This window comes from Amblyomma maculatum, unplaced genomic scaffold, assembly GCF_055883805.1.
Source record: "Amblyomma maculatum isolate TAMU_Amacu unplaced genomic scaffold, ASM5588380v1 scaffold_60, whole genome shotgun sequence".
Classification (NCBI taxonomy): Eukaryota; Metazoa; Arthropoda; class Arachnida; order Ixodida; family Ixodidae; genus Amblyomma; species Amblyomma maculatum.
This window is the reverse complement of record NW_028146785.1, coordinates 146,504-160,668: the sequence shown is the minus strand read 5'-3', so window position 1 is coordinate 160,668 and position 14,165 is coordinate 146,504. Positions and strand designations below refer to the sequence as shown.

At 43.6% G+C, this 14,165-nt stretch overlaps 1 protein-coding gene across 1 annotated transcript in view; it reads right to left on the bottom strand.

The window, feature by feature from the left end:
• Positions 1–2,017: 2,017 nt before the first annotated feature.
• LOC146170731 (uncharacterized) overlaps positions 2,018–14,165 on the bottom strand; it is a 45,630-nt gene continuing 33,482 nt past the window's right edge. The window contains exons 13-14 of the mRNA XM_084586808.1: positions 2,198–2,294; positions 2,018–2,022 (exon numbers count right to left, since the gene is read on the bottom strand). Coding sequence (XP_084442934.1) covers positions 2,018–2,022; positions 2,198–2,294 — 102 coding nt within the window. The remainder of the gene's footprint in view (positions 2,023–2,197; positions 2,295–14,165) is intronic.

Genomic DNA, 14,165 nt, shown 5'->3' with positions numbered 1-14,165 from the left:
TTCCAGCCCCATTACGGCCCATGTGGGATATAAAGCAGTTTTACGTGGGCAGCCCCAATTGGGCTGGTAGTTGTTTTTGAAGGCCTAGAGCCCACCTGCTGTTGCACGTGCCTTCAAAGTCCCCACAAGGAACAGATTTTAGTACCATGCGGGCACGCCTGCCTTCCAGCCCCATTACCGCTTATGTGAGACCTAAAGCGGTTTAGCTAAGGCTGTCTCATTTGTGCTTCACGAGGGCAGGCCCAAATTGAGCTCTAATTCATATTTCACCTACCCTCAAGTAACCTACAAGGGGCCGATTGGGGCAGCATGTGGGTATGTCCGTTTTCTTGCCCCACTACGACCCATGTTGGTCCCACAAAGATTTATGGGGGCGGCCTCATTTCGGATCTATGAGGGCTTTTCCATAAAAAGCCCACATTTAGGTTGGATTGCCCTCAAATATTCGACAAGGGATCTTGTGGTCTGGATGCAGGAATGTGCTCTGCATTAGCCCGAGCAATGCCGCTATTAGACCCATGCAGGTGGAACAGGGGAAGGCCAAATGGGGCTTGCCCACTTTTGCCCCATCGGGGACAAATGCAGGTTTTATGATGGTTGACTCAGCCCCACTTGCCTACATCGGACCTACTGGGGCCCACATTCTGTACTATCTGGGCTAGAGTAGAACACAAGCATGAAAGCAAGTCAAGATTGCTCTTTACTGTAACCTCTGTAGAGGGCATCTGCTAAAGCAGATGTTTGCGGGTTTTGTGCGACACCACGGACACCGAGCACCCGCGCCTAGCCATGCGTGGCATCGCCGTGTCTGGGAAAAAGGGAATCCTGGTGGTTGAGCCAACGACGAGTCTTTGGACCTTTTATGCCCCTTGGCGGAGGCAACACACCACTTTGGCCATGCTTCCCATAGACGGCACCTCCTGCCTGACCCGACCGGGATAAATCGGCAGTCGCCTTTTCCTATCCTCCCCTCCATCTTTTGTTTTCTTGTCTTCTTTCTCACAACTGTCCTGTCTCCTCTTTTCTTGGATTTTTCTTTTTCCAGGCGGCAAGGGGTGACCTTGTTTGGCTAACCACCCTGTGTTATGCAATATTTGGTTATAGTCAGGGTGTAAGGCTGGCGTGGACTGGACTTTCTTGCAAGCTCCTGTCCCGTCCCCTTGTTGGGCTCGGTGGTGGGTGGCCGCTACCCTCGCCGAACAACAACACCATTTTTATCGCTTCTTTACTCTCACATGATCGAACCCGAAAATGGGTCGCACCGACAAAACTTCCAAATTCTTCCTGAAAAACACAAACAGGTCCCCACGATTTCATGTAGTGCACAGTGACAACGCTCAGAAAACGGCTAGACAAATCTCACCTTTAATACTGACCAAGACACTGATAGAAGTAATAGCTCCGGGTTACAACGTGAAGAAACTTCCGAACGGAGACCTTCTATTGGTAATCTTCTATAATCATCACCACGAAAAACTGTCCGCATTGAAGTCTTTTGGCGACATCCCAGTGACCATTATTCCATACCATGTCCGCGGAGTTATCTTTGACGACGACTTAAGATATTTGACTGAAGAGGAACTGCTTGAGGACCTCAAAGAACAAAGCGTAACAGATGTGTATAGGACAAAAATGAGGCATGATGACAAAGAGATTTCAACCAAGCACCTAGTCCTGACATTTGCACAAAGCATCCTCCCCAAATCAGTCAAAATAGGCTATGTGAAACTTCAACTCAGGAAATATATACCAAATCCTCGCCGCTGCTTCAAATGCGGCGTCACGGCGCTTAGACCTGCCGCAGCCAGCAGAGATGTGCAATATGTGCTTCCCGTGAACACAATTGCCAGAAATGTGAGCTTCAGCCACATTTGTGTGCCAACTGTGAGGGTAGTCATCCTGCCTATTCACGCACATGTCCAATGCGGAAACAAGAAAAGGAAATCATTGCCATCAAGGTCAAAGAGATCATAACTTTTTGGGACGCTCGAAATTGTGTTCTGTAAAACAAACTTGCCTATTCTGTTGTGGCGCAACAGGGCAATGAGCCACAACAGATCCTGGCACCTGCCCAGGCTTCACACAGTAAACCGGGAGCAGGGCCATCCATGCCCTTGGTGGCTGCGGCCAGCGCTGCGCCACCACCAGAAAAACAGGCTGCGCAGGTCCCCAGGTCACAAACTTCACACAAACTTACCTGTGCGGTCTGAACGGGCGTCCAGCAAGTCAGAAGACGCCATGAACACAAACCAAGGCAGTCCTGTGCCGTCGAAGTCGGACGGCCGGCGTAGCTCCTTGGACCGACAAAATAGAGATCAGACCCGAGTCAGAGGGCCCGAAAACAAAACTTAGCCTTCTCTATTCATTTAAGACAAAATGGCGTTTATACAATGGAACAGCAGAGGATTTTTAACTAATATGAATGACATAAAATACTTGTTGGCCACTCACTCACCACTAGCCTTGTGTTTGCAAGAACCAAATTTAGGTCCCAAACATAAGAACATACTCAAAAACTATACAGTCTTGCGTCGCGACCGAGAGGAGGCTCTCAGGCTCTCAAGTGGCATTGCCATCATAGTAAACAATGGAGTAGCAGTTAGAGAACGCAAACTTAAAACTAAGTTTGAAGCTTATGCGGTGACCTTACGGGCTTTTAAAACAATAACTGTGAGCTGCATAAACTTAGAGCCACACCTTAACTTTAGTATTCAAGAATTAGAAGATCTTTTAAAGCAGCTTCCATAGCCATTTTTAATAGTAGGAGATTTTATTCCACATTCCGTCCTTTGGGGCAGTAGAAAAACTGATACGAGAGGCGATGCCATAGAGGATATTATACTGTGCAATAATATGTGTCTCCTTAACACCGGGAAACCAACCTACTGTTCTCTAGTTCAGGGAGAAGGAGCTGTATTGATTTATCTCTCAGCTCACCCTCTATTTTACAGATCTTAAATGGGACGTTTTAGATATTCATACGGAAGTGATCACTTACCTGTACTAATCAGCTTAACATCTTCACCACAAATCATCCCATCCAAGCCGCGCCGCTGGAAGCTGCATTTAGCCGATTGGGCACTGTTCCGAGAGAAGGCCAGATGAGAAAAAAGTTACTTCAGATAAATATAATATAGACGAATTAAATGATGCTTACGCAAATTGCCTCCTTACTGCAGCACACAAACATTTCCGCAGTCCTCTGGAGTGGTGAAACAAAATCACAAAGTCTGGTATTTAAAAGAATGTAAACAAGCAAAAAAGGACCAAACCATGGCATGGGGAATTTTTCGCAGGTACCCAACACAGGGCAATTTCTTAAAGTTGTAAAAAGGAAGAGCCAAAGCCCGATACACCCGCCGCCGCGCCAAAAAAACCTCCTGGCAGACTTATGTAACATCAATAAACAGCTCAAGAACATCAAAACAAATGTGGGAACAGGTTCGAAAGCTAAATGGCAGCTACTCTCCATTCACCATTCCCCTTCTAACAGCTTCCGGAGTACAGACAACTATACAAGAAGAGGCCGACATTTTAGGTGAATATTTTTCTGCAGTTTCCAGTTCATCACACCACACTCAAATATTCCTAAAATACAAAAACGGCAGAGAAACAAAAACTCCCAACAACTGGTGGTACAAAAGAATCATATAATAGCTTAATTACACTACAAGAGATAAAAAATATCCTAGCGCCCGGTAAACACACTGCACCTGGTCCTGACCAATATCACTACGAAATGCTCGCCCAATTACCCGAACCTGCTATAGGGGCACTATTAAAATTTTTTAACAAAATCTGGGTCGTAGGAAAATTGCCAGAGGCGGGAAAAAAGCTGTTGTCATACCATTTTTGAAACCTGGAAAGGAGCCGACATCTCCTGGTAGTTATAAGCCCATTGTCTCAGCAAAATCATTTGAAAGTATTTTAAACATCAGACTGACTTTTGTTTTAGAATCTCACCAACTTTTAAATATTCCCCAGCGTGGTTTTAAAAAAGGATGTTCGGCAACTGACCATCTCATTCTTCTCGAAAACACTATCGGAGAGGCTTTTATGCACCGACAGCATTGTCTTGCCATTTTCTTTGACCTTGAGAAGGCATATGACACAACTTGGAGGTTTGGGATATTGCGCGACCTGGCAAAGTTAGACATACCTGGCAAAATGCTAAAGGTTTTAGGCGACTTTCTGTCACATCGTTCCAAGTACATCTTGGGACCACTTTGTCAACAACCTTTCTGTAGGAGAATGGCGTACATCAAGGGTGCATTTTAAGCACAACACTTTTCGTTGTAAAAATGAATACTATTAGCAAAATAATGCCAACTTCCATAATGTATTCACTCTATGTGGACGACCTGCAAATAGCCTACACATCGTACAACATGTCCACATGTGACAGACAAGTCGAAATAACAATAAATAAGCTAACGAAATGGCCAGTGATAATGCGTTGAAATTTTCTCCGCAGAAGAGAATGGCAGTTGTGTTCTCGCTCAAACAAGGCAATCCAGCCCACCCCTACCTTACACCTAAACGAAATCGAATTACCCATAAACAATAACCACAAATTCTTAGGGCATCACTTTTACCAAAACAAATCACTTTTCTCCACCCCATACAAGCACTAAAGTAGAAATCCCCCAAATTTCTAAACATCGCGAAGGCCCTTTCAAGTAAACATTGGGGATCTGAAAGGGTATGCCTTTTGCATATATATCGCTCTGTTGTGCGCTCCTGCTTGGGCTATGGAAGCATATTTTATGGATCAGCTAGGGAATCATATTTAAAGAAATTAGACCCAGTGCTTGACTCGGGCCTTCGCCTTGCTTGTGGTGCGTACAGAACGCCTCCTGTGGATAGCCTCTGCGTGGAAACTAACCAGCCTTCACTGAAAGATAGACGAGCTTTACTGACATGCGCATATGTCCTCAAAATAAAGTCACAAAAAACACACCTGTGCTATTCAATAGTCACAACTTTCCCCTACAGAGTCATTTTCACAAATAGACCTCCGTCAACGAGGCCATTGATAATGCGGTTCGAAGTGATAGGTTGCAAACTCATATTCTGGACACATTAACTGATATCGCTCAGAACAGCAGCCCTCTAACGCCATGGTACAATTTTCCCATAATATGTGACCTCACTCTCACACAGTTTCCAAGCACTAAAACCCCACAAGAGCATATTATTCAAGAATTCCTTAAACTTCAGGAAGAATACGGAAGCTTCCCAGAGTTGTATACCGATGGATCGAACACAGCTATGGACACGGGAAGTGCAGTTGTGCGAGGTGACTGCGAGTAAATAATAAGACTTCCACACTTTGCATCTATATTCACCGCCAAATCCCATGTCATATTGGTTGCCGTAGAGAAAAGAATAAAGAGAATGTTACAAACAGCAATATTTACACAAACTCCCTAGCCGTCCTCACAGCTCTAAATCCAAGAAATACAGCCGCTCCTTTACTCGGAGACATAATATACAGTATAACAACAGCTATTGCTCGAGGATATAACAAATTTCTGCTGGATCTCGAGCCACGTGGGCATTAGAGGCAACGAGAGAGCAGACACATGTGCTGCTAAAGCCCGTGACAAGCCAAGCCAATCAAGAGTATAAACATACCCTACAAAGACTGTATGAAACTTGTACATCGCTAACTAAAAGAAAAATGGCAGTCTTCTGGCAGAGTGGATAACAAACTACATTTAGTAAAGCCCATTTTGAAATAATGAATGTCGTGCCGGCATCAGGAACGTTTCATAGAAGTATGCTATGCCGCTTCCGCAATTGACACACACAGGACACATAATTTTCTTCTGACAAAAAATACAAACCACAATGCGAAAAATGTTGAAAACAACTATTAACCACGTATTATTCTCATGTGTAGGTCTCGAAACACTAAGAAAAAATATTTTACCGTATTTTACAAAAAACACATTCATGTAAACCCAAAACTGATTTTAGGCGAAGATGGACTTGTTGATTTGTCGTGTGTGTTCAGTTTTCTAAGGGAAGCAAATCTCTTACACAATCTGTAGAATAAATCAAGTGTGCATCAGTAAACAAATTAAAACCTCATATTTTCCACATCATTGCGCTAGCAGCTTAAACCCCATAAAAGCGAACAAAACCCGTTTCCTAAAAGAAGACTTTCTAAAAAACTGTAGTTTAAACACATCCAGTTTCCCAATTTTCACAAAATAAATTAACCTTGCTCTTGGCGCATGATAGCCTTAGTTGCTATGCGCCACAAAAACCCCACTCAACACAACACACAACTCTTTACTGTAAACCTTAATCCAGCAGCCGTGTTTTCAGCTAAGATACCCGCTCCCGTTGGTGCTGTATGTTCTTCTTATTCATTTAGAAATTCTAGGAACTGCTTCGAAAATTCTGCATTCGCATTACCAAGCTTTAGCCCTTGCTTAATTGTCCTAGAAGTCATTATGCGAATTAGTTTGTTGAATTTTCTAATGAAATTATGGGCTAAAAATTCTTGCATATAGCCACTTCTTGATCCCTGTAAAGAAACAGCCCTTTTACTACGTCATCACCAAAAATCTGAAACTTGAGGTCCACTCAATTGTTCGAAGGAAATTGGTTTCTTGTGTGCTCTCATAACTTTATGCATTGTTTAAGTGTGACATTCTCACAGTCGATATCCCAAGCAGCTTCGACAACGCCAGAATGTACATGCCCAGAGGGAGTTAGGAAACCTTATGAGATAAATCCGTTCCTCACATTTTCATCAAGTGGGGAAAATCAGACGCAAAAAACAGTTGCCTCCTGTTTCTTACTTTGCAGGAAGAACCCAACGAAAACAAAAAAGCATTGGAAGAATTAGATTCATATGTTTATTCAGAAATGATTACAAGTTCATGTTTGTTTCCTTCTCAGAAATACAATTCACTTAAAAAACAAAAAGTTTGCCGTGTATTTCAAAATGTCGCCCCATGCTCCGGTTCCAACTTCCATCAAAACAGTTATTATGTCCACAAATAAGCCGGCTTGTTCGGCAAGAACAACAGTCTCCACAACAATTTTGGGCAATAAGGTATCTCCCTTAACATAGCCTTATAAAGCAAATACTTCCATTTCCCAGAAAAAGGCAAGTATTGTGCGGCGAATATGTATAGTTTGAATATTAAACCAGCATATTGTCACATGGTCGAGACAAGGTCGATGGCAGAAATGAAGAGTCTTGGAGTGCAGGGAAGAAACTCTTTATCGGGCTGACTTGCGCCCGCAAAACAACTAAGCAACTCGACGGCGGCGATAGCAACAAACGTGCTCGTCGATCGTCAAAATAAGAATGCCCGTCGCACTCGTCAACGCTCAATATAAAGGCTGCTCAGAACAATCTAGATAAACTTGCAAGCTGCTACTAGCACAACCTGGAACAATGTAGAAACATATGCTAGTGATCAGAATCTTCGAGACAGATCTCGGCGCATCGTTCGCGACAAAGAAAATGATAACGAGTTGTATCGCAACAACGAGCATGAACAAACACGGAATACAAAATTGATAAGCACGCCAGAATCACAATAATAAGGCCGCATGCCAGCGGCTGCAGAACAAGAACAAATACATATTTAAACAGTTCACGGTAATATATTGGCAGAGAGCAGCATACCGGTGCATTGTTGAAAGAGAACAACCATTCCATAGTCTGCTGCACGCCTTTCTGCTCAACAGATGTGTGACTGCAGAGGTCGACAAAGACTTCAGTGCCTCTTGAAGGAAAAAACAATATGGCAGACACTTCAATCTTTACTAAAATTCTGACGCTAGTCGAGGACTAACAAGTCTATATGAGGAATTATTACCACAGAATTTTCTAGCTTATTACCTGGACGAATAATTTTAGCAGAAATATTTTTGGAATCTACGAGACAGTGCCGTATAACAAATCGTAATTTCCCAGATACAGTACTGCAACTCACCCGCTGATTTTTCATTAAGGTGTTACGCCAATTTGATCGCATCTAGAACTAGTCCTCCGTAGCAGCTGTATTTATCCATGGTTTTCGTCTTCTCTTGCAAAGCAGCGAATACCTTTAGATTCAGCCCAAACCTGCCTTTGAACATTTGCAGGCACCTCTACAAACAGATTCTTCCATGTAGAGCCATAATGTTTTGTCTCCTGAGAAACTGATTCAAATTCGGGCTTCGATTGCGCATCAGCAGCCATTCAGCAACGCATTCATCTTCATAAGTTATACCTTTCACTGAGTTTCTTCTGGCAGCAAGAAAACAGTTTCTTACTGTCAGTTGTTGTTTTTTGGAAAGTGGCTTAATCGTTTCGTCTAAGGCTGCTCAGTGAGAGGTTGATTAGCTCCTTTCATTTCAGTAACTTGCGCCTGTGTATTGGCAAGCTGTTTTCTTGTTCTTGCTAATGAACGGGAGATATTACGCTTTGGTTTCTTACTTGTTGTGGTCTTCTAGTCCCTAATTTGTTTGTTTTGTGGCAGCCTCCTTGGCAGATGCACTTAACGCAGGATTGCCTCTCTATCTGTAACCAAAGAACATTTTTCTACGAAAACATTTATCTGTAAGATCTGTAGTTCCTTGCAGAGGGCTACATCCCTACAAGTTCTCAGTTTCAACAATCAACAGCTCTGCCTCCCTTCAAATTTTAGGTACTCGTTTGTATCTCTGGTTTCCCTGTGCATATACGGTCGCTACGACGGAGCCCCGCTCAGGAATGGTTTTCCAAACCTTGCCATTTTTTCAACGAAAAGTTCGGCAAAGTTATTTGCTTCCACTTCATAGAAACCGAAGGTCAGATCATCAACTGATAACGCGGGCACTTTCATCCATATGTCGCCAGAATTATGATACCCTCAAATGGGTGCCAATATTCGCAGTTAGAAGCAGCAGCGTCTGGAGGCTTGAAAAATGATGTGTGCTGATCCTCCAGTCCAGAACATGCTCTATCTGCAGTATGAATAGGAAATTGGGTATCCACCTGGTTTTCACATCCGCCGTCATCGATCGCGCTCTCGATGCTCGCATACCAACTTTTTTCTCCTTTTCGTTGCTCTGGGAAGCACAAGGTTCTTAGAGAATCATCAAATATTTTAGGCACCGTGTCATGCTTCCGGCGAGTTCTCTCGCGGGGAATCTCGTTAAGGACGCCATTCATGGTTACATGGAATGTGCTCTCAATGCAGCTACTTTCGAAATCTTTTTCGTAGACTACCGCCTTCAATGACCGCTTTCTATCTGTTCTCTTGATGCTTGTGGAGGATTCGCCGGCGCCGAGAACAGAGACATGTTTTCGTTGCTAGAGCGATATCCACAGCCAGACATCGGCACAAAGCATGTTCGTTCTTTAGAAGGCCGCTCTACCGTGGAGATTCTTACTCTTGAACATTACCATGAAGAACGACCATTTCGATGCACGCATCAAAGAACACGCACCAAAAAGTTACTCGCACCCAATCAGACGGTAACGGCGGCTGCGCTTAGCGCGGTCATCTGCAAAGTCAAATCGTCTGCTAGCGTGTGCTGGATGATGATGATGTGTGTGCTTACGCACACCTACTTTGCGAGCGCCCCTAAGTGGCGACTGGCGGCAGACATTGCAAACGGCGCCATCCTTTCCTAGGAAAACGGCCGGTGCACGGTACACGTTCCACGCACTGTACCACTACCTCGATCAGCTTCAACACATTCCCGTTCTTGCACATTGCACATTGCAAGGCCCATTTAACGAAGTACGAATCTAATTTTCAACCTTGGGAACGAAATTTATCAACCATATATGTATTGAAAACATGAATCGTTCAGGAAATTCAAAAATAAACAAATACAGCTTCAATTCAACCACAAAATAAATATGGCCATCAGTTTTGTTTCGGTTTCGGTGAAAACCCTATGCGACAGATTGCTTCTCCCAGCTGATGCGCGGAATACTTGAAGCCCACATTCCGCACAGAATCGGTGTTTGGCCGGCAGTATTTTTAATACCAAATTTTTTTTAAGTACTTGCCTGAATCGATCTTAAGAAGATAGATGTTTCTATCGTATGCGGCAGACGTGGAAAGACAAAAAGGCTTGTGCCCGCTCGATGCACTGGTGGCGCCATCTTGTGCAGTTTGCAATGATCTTCCTCCAAAAAAAGTTCGCATATCTTCTCCTGTGAAAGAGTGGTTGCAAACAGGACAAGATGACGCCACCAGTGCCATTGTTGTGCAGCGGCTCGTCTTGCTTCCCTGCCGCCGCATACGATAGAAACCAAACTCCGACCTCTTCTGATCGAATCACGCAAATAATCCAAACAAGTTAAGTATTAAAAATACTGCCAACCAAATACGATTTCTGTCAGAAATTACTACACGCATGTAATTACACAACGTGGTGTATTTAAAACGTTTCTTCGCCGAGGTTCATGCGTGTACTGCATTTGAAGTTGTCATTGGCTCATGCGGATGAACAAAACGGTGAAGACAGCAAAACCCACCTTTTAAGACCACTTGGACTGTATTGTACCTTTGCAGTTCAGGGACTCTAATGCAATGCTCTAAATGAAAATGATCGGCTCTGAAGGTGAATCTGATTGCTATAATGTAAATGGAAGCCTCAGAAATTTGTAATTAATGCAAAATATCGGTGATTACTTTTTGACTGTGCCCTTAGTGAAATAAGCACCTCTTATGCCTGCAAAACGCTGTGTGCCATCTGATGCGTATTAGAACAGTACCAGATACTATGTCACTTTCTGTGCGTAAAATACTTGTCATTGCTTTAGTGTACAGCATAGTGCGCTGAGGCATTTCTGTTTAGAGAATTTGCCCGGTTCACTAGCAGGTGAGGATCAATGCCATTCCGCACTCATTTTAAAATGTAGATTATGATCTAAACCTAGGTTCCACTTCCGATATTTTCAAAGCACTTACATCACCAGATTTTGCTCAGCTTCTGAAGAAAACTGTCTTACTTAAACAATTTTGTAATTTTGGGAATAATAAATACCCTTTATCCGACACGGCTCATTGGACCTAAGCAACTGCATATCTAAACGGTCTGCAAGATATGGGTATCGTTCTATTTTTCTTTAACAAGTAAACACCTATAATTCTTCGGGCTAAAACAAAATACACACTGAAAAAGATGTTGAAATACGCGATTTTGTACAATTTATAAGTTTCCCACATGTTTTGGCGGCTCATGTGTTTTACAGCGATGCGAATGCGAGCAAATGCAATTAAAGCACAAGTTGACGTGTGATAAGTTAAAGAAGTTTTGATATGTTGGAAGATACGTTTTATGTTCCATTTATATGCACGTAATATGACTGCACATAAACTAAATAAGACTTGAGAGAGCATTGTTTGACAGGCTTTTGCTTGGCGGTTTAGCATAGAGAATGCAGCAAAGCGATGTCACCACACGTAAACGTCCGTATAGGTGGGGAAAATTACTATTCTATAGCCCTCTACTACAGTACCTCTTTCACTCCGACCTTTGCAGTAGAGTAAAACATTTATTTGAGGAAAATGATCTAAGGGCTAGGGGTGGGGTTGGTCAGGTCCTCAGCCTAGGATTCTATTGGCTAAAGCCACTGTTCAAGCTCTCACAACCAAGGTCCTTTGTGCCGTTAAGTCGTAAGTGGACAGGGCCACCTCCGATCTACCCACGTTTGGTTTCCTTGGCAAGCCCATTATATGAAACTTCTGCACTGCAAAATGTGCATTGAGCGTAGAAGGGATTCGGGCTAATAGCGTGCAGTCTACCTTCTTCCTTTCCCATATGGCGTGGCTAGCGAAATTGTGAAAGATACATTTATACAGGGTCTGCAAGGTGCCCACGAACTGGGCAGTTTGTGCACATTGAAGAACCCCAGGTAATTAAAATTTCCGCAACCCTCCATGAAAACAATGCTGCTATGCAACGAGGCTTGAAAAACGCATGCAGTATCACTGCCAAGTACTGCACACATCTTTGCTTATGAGTGGGATAGTACTATGCTGTGGCAGATGATGGCAAACTGTTTCGGCACTGCTTCCTTGCGCAGCTTGACGCAGCTGAAGCAGTGTGCGCTCGTGACGAACGTGCCGTTCTTGGGTGTGCTGATAACTTTCACAGACCACCTAAATTAGTGCGGGGCCGTATAGCTGGCTCAGAAACAGGACAAAACGTTTAATGCGCCCTCTGTGCATCTGACGACACTGCATGCGAGGAGCTTCTATTGGTATCATGCCACACTGCAAGAAAGGCCGCAGAGGCTCTTGCCATTCTGGAACACTCGTATGGAGATTCCCAACAGAAATATAAAATATTGCTAGCACACAGAGTTCAAGTAACAAGTATTAGACTATTTCTCTGTTTTTCTCTAAATAAATTGGTTTTGCAGTGTAGTTTAGGGGTTATTCAATAATTCGAACATTTTTCTGGCCCCTTGAATTCCGAATATTAGCGCAATTCAGCCCTACAACTAAAGAGGTTCCTACGGACAACTGAAAGCTCTAACTTGACCCATGGTGGTGACAGTTCTATAGGTGGAAAACAAGAACAGCATGGTACTGAAATGGATTCTTTATTGGACTGACTTGCACCCACAAATTGAACTCCGCAATAACCGCAACAAGCTCACATTGTGGTCACTAAACAAAATGGGCGTCATTCTTAGCTATGAGCAACTTAAAGCAAACAAACTTTTGAAATTGGTACTGCAATCATCCTACACACTCTCTAGCAAACGTTTTCACATACCCATAAATATTCCACATAAACTCATAGTATATCCCACTCAAAAATAAAGTAATACAAGCATGACGGTACTAATCAATGAATGAACTACACCTTTGCAACAATATCCTATTCCCACACAGGAACAGCCACTTTAAAATAATCAGACAGCGCAATGAAGTACCAAACATCTATTTCCTTGAAGTACATATAACGACAACATGCCGTAAATCATCCATGGCTTTCTTCCAATCAGTTGGCAGCTTGACATGCATGGTCACATATATATCACAGATTGCACCCTCCACAGAATGGGGGCTAAAACAGCACTTTGCTAAGCAGCCCACAACCTCCGATTGCGAGGGCACAGATTGTCTCATGACTCAGGCAGCCAAAAAACTGAAGTTTCTTTATAGATGTCTGGAATATTTGACCTTCGTGCTAGTGTTTGACTCATTTAAGAGTAAATTTCACTGTAAAATAATTGCGCACCACCACATCACCATAATGCATAAATGCAACAAAGTACTGCCTACACAAATCTTGCCTGTGAGGACAATCCAACATAACATAATATGAACTAGATCACTGTGCCAAAGCACACAAGTTAGTGACAATACTGCCGCAGATCAAACTTGTTCTTTAGAACCATAAAAAGCGGCACATACACTACGTACACCTCCGAGCTCATTCTGGAGGCGTAATATTCTTTATTAGCGACAAACTGCCATGTCAACAAATCATATAGGAGTGTACAATCGTACTTCTGGAATGCCCATGTATGTGTGGGCACTACGTCATGTTTCCAAATAAAAACTCGAAAACCTTCGAAAAGTCCTAAACCCTAGCTCTCACGACGAAGCGAGGCCAGTGAGTCGTGAACTTACACAGCTGTTGACATACATTTCACTTTACCGAAGAGCCTGCGCATTCCGTATGGTAAGGCCCTTGCCTTACTGTACGTTTTAAAGGGCCGCTGTCCAGGGTATGAGATTTTATGCAAAGGAGCCCAATGCTTCGATCAGGTACCGGAGATAGTCTGTGCAAAATTCTACGGCGACACGCGCAACGCAAAGCAGCAAAAATGCAAATTAAAGCTCTCTCAGCCTCCCCTTCAGGATACTAGCTTCCCCATCTCTATGCTGGCCCGCCGAGCCGCAAGGCTGATGTCAGAGTAGAGACGTTCATTGGTCCGTCTCGCTGACTGACGGGTGAAGGATGGGCGTGCACCAATAATTGTGTCCACAACTCGCTGCTGCACGCTTTTCCCTCGCCACGGCCGGACTGAACGCAATAAATGCAGTGGCGCGCACTCCCTCGCCCGTTTCGTTTTTGCACAAGCAGAGTGCTACGCCCTAACTCCCACCAAACACGGAGGTGGAATGGGATTTTGGCTTGCAGAGGCTAGATAACCGGGCAGGAGAGTGAAAAACCTTTGTGAAGGAACCGAA